Source organism: Hippichthys cyanospilos, chromosome 1 (genome assembly GCF_059441005.1).
Source record: "Hippichthys cyanospilos isolate Australia breed blue-spotted pipefish chromosome 1, RoL_Hcya_1.0, whole genome shotgun sequence".
In the NCBI taxonomy this organism is placed as follows: Eukaryota; Metazoa; Chordata; class Actinopteri; order Syngnathiformes; family Syngnathidae; genus Hippichthys; species Hippichthys cyanospilos.
In genome coordinates this window covers 32,438,315-32,447,500 of record NC_142369.1, presented here as the reverse complement: position 1 = coordinate 32,447,500, position 9,186 = coordinate 32,438,315, and the positions used below count along the sequence as shown (strand labels likewise).

Below are 9,186 nucleotides of genomic sequence, written 5' to 3'. Positions count from 1 at the left end.
GCCGCTTGGCTCCCAACAGCGACTTGAGCTAACGCAGCTCTGTGCAACTGTTTTGTTGTTGTGAGATGGAGGGCGGACCCCAAAGCCGAGGCCTCAGTCAAAACACACCGCCGAACCACTACAAGCCGGCACACTCACCAGTCAAACGACGCGGCCAGACGTTTTAACGCCACAGAATCATCCAAAGCCCGTGCAGTTGATGAGCAGAAAGTAAACTCGCAGGGAATAAACATTAGTCATGTCCGAGCCAAAGCTAGCTTGACTGTGCCCCTTTCCAGCACCGAGACATCGTCGCCATTATCGCATATTCTCCAAGCCCAACTTTACGTGTTTATGACGTCATCGCGCCAAAGCAATGGCAGTGGGCGGGGTTGTGGCGCGCTCTGGAACCATGTGGCGTAGTCATGTAAACACTGACAATTTTCTACCCAGGTTGACAAATATTGCTCGGTGATGCTTGACGATGTCGAGGCGGTTAATATGCTTTGCTTGTGCGCTGCATTTTGCAGCGTTTAAGCGTGCTGCATTGCAACGACCCCGCTAATCTCACTTCGATATAGGGCATTGAAAAGTATACTGTATTTGTAATTTCGTACATAATTATAAATCCGGAAAAGAAGAGCCCAAGTCGGACGATAACAAACACGGCGGCCACTAGAGGGCCCTCCGAGACCAGATTACATACGACCCCGCTCCCACCTTTTTTTTTTTTAACTCAAATTCAACATTTTAACATCAAGCGAGCAGAAAAATGTACAAAACTTGTTGTCATGATACAATGTAATCTCAAAATGTAACAGACAAGCCTAAGAGGTCGTCTTAAAAGAATAACGAAAGATAAAAAGAAATATCATTAGATTGATAAAGTAAAAAAGGGTCGGTGAGCTGAGCACGGGTTATCAGCAAGGTTGAGGTCCTCTACATAACTGCAATTTTCTTCGTCATACATTTCAAGGATGAAGAGTAATGACATTATTCTTTTTTTTTTTTAAACAAAGGAATTAGGTCTGAATTTGATGTACAGTGAAAACCCGCGAAGTAGCGTTCCCACTTTTCACATAAAAAAATAAACAAAACGTTTTTTGTTTTTTTTGTTTTTAAACGTGAAAACCCTTCATGCTATACATGTTATTTAAGACAAATATTACTGCCGAGTCCGAATTGGATGTACAGTGAAAACCCACGAAATAGCGCCCCCACTTTTCGCATTAAAAAAAAAACACTTTTTTTTAACGTGAAAAAGCCTTCATGCTATACATATTATTTAAGACAAAGATTACTACAGGACACATATTTACTTAGATCTTAAATGATTAAACTTTATATACTGTACACTAGTGAACTTATTGGGGAGGGAGAGAGACTGCGTAGGCTGCACTTGAGCACCTCATCAACAAAGCCACTCAGATCAAAGAGCGGTCAGACTCATTTGGCTTATTTTACTTACAACTTTACAACTAACTGAACGTGGCAACTCCAAAACAATAAACTGAAAATCTGCGATGTAGTGAATCCGCGTAATGGAAAAAAAAAATCCACGATGTGGCAAATCCGCGATAGTGGAACCACGAAGTAGCGAGGGTTCACTATATCGATTCCTAATATTCCAAGAATTATAAGGGAGTTTATGACCAGGTGATGCCGTTTATATACGTCAAAGGAGTCTAGCCAACTTCCTAAACAGGCGTCATATTGCAGCCCAATCTTTCTGAAGCACGTTATGCAACAGTACATGTTATCAGTGAGCGTTTCTTTCTGAACCCTTAAATAATGTGAATTTCATCAGGAAAATTTTCTGTACATACGGACTGTAAGGCAATGTTGTCACTGGTTTACTTCTTTTTCTGAATAGAACAAATATCTTGACGCAATAAACAACCTAATTGAGGGTTCAAATCTTTGCTTCATTCTGCCGCAGTTTTAACTCTTCTCATTTCATATTTCTACTGCACCGTCATCACCCTTTTAACCAGAGATATCATCGCTATTGATTTACTGCCAAGTTGGCGTCTAGTTCACTGGGCTCCCACCTCTGGAGCCAGGCCTGTAAATGGGGCTCAAAGGCAAATGTCTGCTGGCCAGAATGGAAAGGCAACGTAGGTCATCCTTCCCAAGGGCTCACTACCGGTGAAGAGGCCAAAGTAGTCAGGTGTGGTAGAGAACTCAGCAGCAGCCAAAAGTGGGAACCCGTGTAGTCCGATTTTCGCCAACAGAAGCTTGCTCTGGGGCATGGCTTTAAATAATACAAATAAAAAAAAATAAAAAAAAATCAGCAGTTTTGTGTTGTTTTCATGCTGGAGCAAAAAAGAACAGTGGTGGCAAAACAAAGACTGGATACAATATTCTTTATATGTCCAAAAAAGAACATTGGTGGCAAAACAAAGACTGGATACAATATTCTTTATATGTAAACAAATAAACAAACAACAAAAACATAAAAAAGAAAGAATACATCTAACTGACAGCACTGTAAAATGAAATGTTCCAAAGGATTCATATGGTGTTTCTGGTATTATGTTCTTGACTCATTTTGACTTTTGAACAGACGATAGTGCATATGATGACTTACACAATGAAATGCTAAAGTGTTTTGGATAGAATAGCCATGAGACTGATTGTCGAAAAATAAGTATAAATGAATCAGACTTTTATTTAGAAACTGCAAAATGTGGGCTGAAATAAATATAGACTCCTTGTACAGAGCCCTTTACAAACATGCACAGAAATACCTGAGAAATTTACAGGTGGTTTAAGGATTTGTATTATTAATTTTTTTTTTGTCATTTCTGTTTTAAGAACCCACCCCCCAACCCCCCCAAAAAAAGGGAGATACGCGGCTGGAAATTTGGCTTTTTTGGCTGGCTTTTTTGCTTCTTGAGCCGCATGTTTACTGCTCTGGATGGCTGTGTAATATGTCTTGCCTGCAAAAACAGGCTACCTGTATTAAGGGGGCGAAAGAATTATAGGAGAGTAACTTGCTTTTGCTCTTTGATCAATTTTTTTTTTGTGGACTAAAATAATTATACTGTAAATTGCCCTCGTTTTGTCATATACCGCGCTACCCAATGGGTGACCCTAATGTGAGCAAAAATGAGAGATTTCACGCCATCTACACTGTAACGATCAACTTTTTTGCCAGGGTTTCAACATATCAAGGTGTTAGAATAATCGTAAAAATAGTGATTATACATTTGTTACAATCAATATAACTGCTTACAATGAAAAAATGCTTTGCCTTGAGAAAAGATGAACTGCTTGCAACGAAACAATGTTTGCTATGAGAAGGTTGCCGTGAGAAGGTCGCTGTCTGGAACTTTGCCATGGGAAGGACAGCCCTGACCAACCTGCACAAGATTATCCGCAGACAGATATCACTTCGCTTGTTATCTACAAAATATCTTGCAGAATGTCTTGATGCACTGAATGTCATGCATGCACTAATCATACACACACACACACACACACACACACACACACAAATAATGACAAGTACACTGGGATCAAGCCATGTTTTTTTACTTTCTAAAGCGAGAGCCTTCATGTAACTAGAAACTTCTGAAACAAATAAAAAGAGAGGGTTTGGAGAGGGTGCTTTGGAGTGCAGTAGTATTGTATTCGTGCAGTCCTTGTCTGTTCTCCTCATGCAAGAGCTGAAAAACAATGCCCTTTCTTCTTCTTTGTGTATAGTTTCTCACAAATGTTTAACAGGTGAACCTAACACAAGGCCTACATCCAGCTGAGGAAAGTGATAAAGCATTTAAAATGTACTGTACTTCCACATGCTGGCATGATTTGGATGCCTCAATAACATCCAGAACAATTCCGCTAAGCTGCTAGAGGCTGAGAGCTGAGAGCAACGCACTTCCTTCATAGCACATCATACTTGTTGAACTGTCCGTACTGAAGAAGTCAGAATGCCTGCCGTCCCGCAACCACCCTGGAAACAGCAAACCATTCAAACGCATGGAATGGATACTGGCTGCGCTTCGCTCGGCTGTTCTCACAGTCTTGCTCAGCCAACTACTTCTTCGGTAGCCCCCGATGCGGGTGCACACCGCACAAGCCAATTCCTCCCCTCTCAGCGCGGTTCACACGCTGATTTCCAACCTGGGCCCCACTGATAAACACCCTGTGGACCCTGTCCTGACAGAAACAGAGTACCCCAAAATCAAAGGTTGCTTATTTTGCATTAAGGTTGCTCTTATATTCCTATCACGTTTTACATCACTTTTCCTTGATCACGACTGGTTGCTGTCTAACAGTGCACGATACACTTGACTCTGCACACTATGTGTGTTGTAAGGATAATGAAATAATAAAGCGTTCAATCTGGAAATAGAATGCGCTGATTTCAAATCACAGCAGGTGGGTATATTGACTTGTTTTCATAAAAGAAAAACACAACCAGGCAAGGTCTTAAAACAATTATGTATTGAATGATGGCTTACAACAGTTGCAAGAAGGTACATCGTCCACTCATTAACATTTAGTAGAATGGTGTGAATTCTTCTTGATTCATGGTTGACTTTCAAGGGATTTTGCCCCCCCCCCCAAAAAAAATAAAAAATAACCCAAGTTCTTGTCAGTACCATCTCCATATCCACATTTGGGTGAAATTAGTATATTTTTGGAGGACCAATAATCTATTTTTCATTACTATTTTCAACAGTACAGTAAAAAGAAAAACATGGGTACTGTTTTTCAAAAAGCTTTGCTTTTGTGAAACAACATAATTTTAAGCCCAAATGTTCTTTAAACTCACCTTACTAAAAGACATTTCTCCACCAAGGGTAATGCATCTGGTTTATGATATGTCACAAAAAAGGTTTGACTTTTTTTTTTTTTTTTACATGAAAGCAATGTTAACCATAGCTAATGGCTTGTTGTTAAAGTGAATTTGATGAAAATCCGAGCCAAATGTACACAATCGGCTGCACCGTGCATGGACTTCACTACAGTGAAAAGACTGATAAAATGTCGCTATGCAAGAACAACACAAAACAGTCTACCCCTTGTCATGTCATCTAAACGAAATATTTGCATGCAAAACAATGAGATTTTCATGAGAATAACAGTTTTGTTAAATACATTTAATTTTCTGCCACTTACCCATGTTTTATCACAAAAATCCCATCAGAGTATTTATACATTATTTTACGCACAAAATGATGGCATGAAAACCAGAAAAAATATTTAAGTGGCTGGAAGAAAAAAAACAATGCAGAGAACAGTCTACTGTTTTCAAAAACGCAACCCATTTGCTTCACACACTGGTCATTTCAGTCTATGATCTTTGACGCATTGGTGTACAGAATTTAACAATGAGTGCTTCCTGAGAAAGTTGCCATTCCCATAGTCTTACAACTTCAACAGGTCAGATTATATCAGTTACTCCCTAAACACATACCGTATTTGTTTTTCATCACTGCCACAGAGAAGAAAAACGGTTCAAGAAAAGACTACCCTGAGAGAACGTCTTAAACATGGGCAAGCTTGTTAAACCAGCACTGGCATTGATGGATTTGGTTTATTAAATCTGTACTCTTCCGTTAGAATCAGCATACTTTGTTCCAATAATCTAAGATGTTATCCAGAGTAATTGTGTAGTATAGTTCTCTACATAATACAATCCAAGTCTTCTGACCTACGAAGACATGTGCAAGTGTTTACTACCAACTTCAACAATACAGTTGCGGCAAAGACTTGTGGACACCAAGGATAATGTTGATATTTGACATTTTTCTCTAGTCCTCACAATTACCAAAATCTAAGTGCTGTAAGTAGTTCATACATGAGGTAATGAATATCTAATTATGATTCCGAGTACAAAATAGAAGTAAAATACATAGAAGAACATATTGCAAGCATGACGAAAAAAAAGATACACCAAACACAAGAGGTCAAATATAACGTACGGGGATAACTAACTGTGCGTTCCAGAAAAAAATGGACTAATAGTATTTTTTTTTCCCCATGTTAATGAGGTCATAGCAAATTGATCATGCTCGCTGTAGTGTCTGTCATAACATGCGTTAATCACAATGTCAATGCTTTAGAGGTTGAGGTGTTTCATCAAGTATACATTATTATTCTAGCTACAGTACAAGATCAATTTTGAGAAAGTGCACTCAGTCAGGTGTTTTCTGCGAGGAGGATCAGCGACAAGAAAAAAAAACACCTCCATTTTAAAAAAACAAAACAAAATTTGATACTCATTTGCATGTCAAACGTCAACTGAGCTTTTGATTCATACAGGTGCGGGTTATGCTTATGTATGACGTGTGCCAGAAAAGTGCCAGGACTTGTGGCCCAAAAGACATTTGAAATTTCCCCTGTGAAGAAAGCTTCCCTGGAGCCTAACACACTTTCCCAGTTTACGCTGCCACGTCTTTGTGCACGTCTTCTGTAAGGATTCTTCAATCTTAATGTCTGGATGACTGATTGGGTTTGAATTTTGAATGTAAAATATATCTTTTATGACAGCAGGCCTGGAACCTTTCTAACCCACATCGCATGAGAATTAGGCACATGGCCCTGGCATGGTGTGCATTTCGATCATCTGAGGTCACCCTTTTTCTACCGTGTGTTGGTCACTCTATGTCTGAGAAATATTGTCTTGGAGCACAGGAGTCAAACTCAAGGCCCGGGGGGCCAGATCCGGCCCGCCACATCATTTTATGTGGCCCCAAAAAAGGGTAATTACTTTTATGACTTAAGTTTCTGGGTAAAACACCAAATTTGCAAGTTATCCTCAACTTGTACAATTTTTTTTTGTCACCAATACCCCTTTTGAGTTTTTAGCAGCCAGTGTGACAATCATACTTCAAATATACTTGACTTCACAGTTAGAATGGGCCTCCGACAGAAACTATAACTACAATGTGGCCCCCTGATAACATTGAGTTTGACGCCTGTCTTAGAGGGACAAAAAAAAAAAAAAGAATGGTGAAAGAAGAAATCATGTAAACTGTGCTTGTGCATCAATGAAAACATACAGTTGCGCTGAATTTACTTGTGTTTTGTTTCCTCAATGGTTGCAAGAATTAATCATCTGAATGTAAACGTTTTTTGAAGCAAGCATCTACTTCAAAATGCACTCTATCTGTAATCATATCATTCATTTTTGTGCAACCACTTGAAATACAATTTAGTGAATACAACCAACACTTTTTTTTTCAGTGGTAGTGTCTAATTGGCCACGCCTATGCACCAGGGTCCTCATTAAGAAATCTCATCGACTGCTTGAAGAAAAATGGTAAAAGAACAAATTCAAAATGTCACTTCTTATATTTGCCACTTTGTTGTTTTTGTGAGGTTTTCAACATTTTTCGTTCATTTTCACTCAAGTATAACACAGGAGACTAACTACAGAGGATAACAGGGTCAAGTGAGTACCATGCTACATCAGGTTTCGAGAAGGCTATTGCAGACAATTCTACAACATGTACAACCACATTTTATATGTGTATTACAAATAGTTTAAAACATATCACCGAAGAATTAATTACAAGATGTGGAATATTTAGAGTCTTAAGGGACTATTTCTCAACTGCTGAGAGCATTACATGTTACTTGACTTAGCAGTCCAGTCTTACAGACAAATTCTGAAAAATTGCTATTCAAAAAGTAGCAAATTTGGTCAATGTCTCTTTTCAAATAGTGCTTTTGATGGCTTTAAGACAGGGGTCTTTTTTAATCTCACCCAGTGGCAATCTACAGGATTTCAGTGTACATCTTTATGACACCTTAGCTGCAAACGTCTCCATGTCAAGTCCAGTAGGTAAAAGGACAGCTTGCTGTCACACATAGCTCAAAGTAGTATGCATTAGAAAAAAAAAGAAAAGAAAAACATATTTATAAACTTTTGTCCCCCAAATTCAATCTTGCGGAGAACCTAGCATCATGTTTGCACCGTGTCGCCATTTTCAGCAAGTTTTCACTGTGGGCGGGCAGACCTTCCCGGAGCCAGGCTCCATTCCACATCTTCAGAAAGTTCCTATTTGCTATGCCGCAGCACACTGAAAAGCTCAACAGTGCTACAAACAAGTAAGCGGAGACTTAAAACTCCCATTCCAGCGTTTCTTCTCGGTTGGCTGCTCTCTCCAACCTGTGGATGATATTATTGAGGTTCGCCATTTTCTCGTTGCGTTTTTGAGCGCTCCTGTTGAGCTTGGGGCCCTGGAAAGCAGGGGGCGCATTTGGGTCCAGGCTGTGATTGGTGCTTGTCGAGGGCGGGTTCGGCAGTGAGGGGGAGATCGGAGCGGAGGAAGAGGGCACGGGAGAGACTGACATCATGAGACCCGGTGAGGATGCGGCAGAGGGCGAGTTGAGGGAGACCTCCAAGCTGCTGCGGCAGGCTTCAGTCGAGGCCTTGAAGCTCACCGGGTCAATGGGTGACTTTCCAGAGTCTTCCCCCTCGTGCCTGGACTGATTCACTCTCTGGGGGGCATCTATAGAGGTGGTGCTCGTGTACGCGGCGGCCTGACTGCTCATCCCCTCTTCCTGCCCCAAGGGGGGCTCAAGGCAGCCAATGGTGGGTTCCTCCTTTTCAGTTTTAAATTGTGGGAATTGCACTGCAGTTGGAAAACACAGAGCTCTTGTTTGTCTCATAGAGGCCTCTTCCCGCAACTCCCCTGCATTCTCTCCATCCGCCGCCTCCTGTTTGACGTAAGGAAGTGCAGCATTGCTGAGAGGAAGGCTGGAGTGGTTGTGTCCTGAGGGCTGCTGCAACCTCCTCTCTTCTTCGTCAGAGTGGGGGCTTCTTATTAGTGAAGGCGAGTAGCTGTGGTGCTCGGCGTCAGTGTCGTTGTCTGGCAGACCCTCCATCAGCACTTCACGTCTCATCCTGGACCTGAATAAAACACAAACGTTAGACTTATTGACACAATTGGCTTTTCATTTCGAAAGATTTGGACAAAGTCTTTTCTGGACAGAGGTGGGCAACTTAGATTTTTTTCGCTGGTCCGACATTTGTCAGAGTGACCAACGTCACCGTCATTTTTTCAAGCCATACGAGTCCGTCGGTATCTTTTTGCCCAATCTTCGCAACCGCTAGAGGGCGATCATTTTTTTTTCCGGGTCCATTATTCATCATTCTGTTCGCACTCCTAATTCTTTTTTCTGTTTTAGTACTTACACTTAAAAGTTAAGACCATGTCTGTGGTTCTACAGTTACACTGCAAAATT

The 9,186-nt window shown here is 40.7% G+C and overlaps 2 protein-coding genes across 5 annotated transcripts in view; both read right to left on the bottom strand.

Moving 5' to 3' along the window:
• mtmr3 (myotubularin related protein 3) overlaps positions 1–298 on the bottom strand; it is a 29,227-nt gene extending 28,929 nt beyond the window's left edge. For all 4 annotated transcript variants that reach the window (XM_088433875.1, XM_088433884.1, XM_088433901.1 and 1 more), the window contains exon 1: positions 139–298. The gene's annotated coding sequence lies outside the window, so the exon portion shown is untranslated. The remainder of the gene's footprint in view (positions 1–138) is intronic.
• Positions 299–4,409: 4,111 nt separating this feature from the next.
• The window catches only part of cux2b (cut-like homeobox 2b), a 119,784-nt gene continuing 115,007 nt past the window's right edge, over positions 4,410–9,186 (bottom strand). The window contains exon 22 of the mRNA XM_088423702.1: positions 4,410–8,851. Within this exon, the coding sequence (XP_088279828.1) occupies positions 8,059–8,851 (793 nt within the window). The 3' untranslated portion in view covers positions 4,410–8,058. The remainder of the gene's footprint in view (positions 8,852–9,186) is intronic.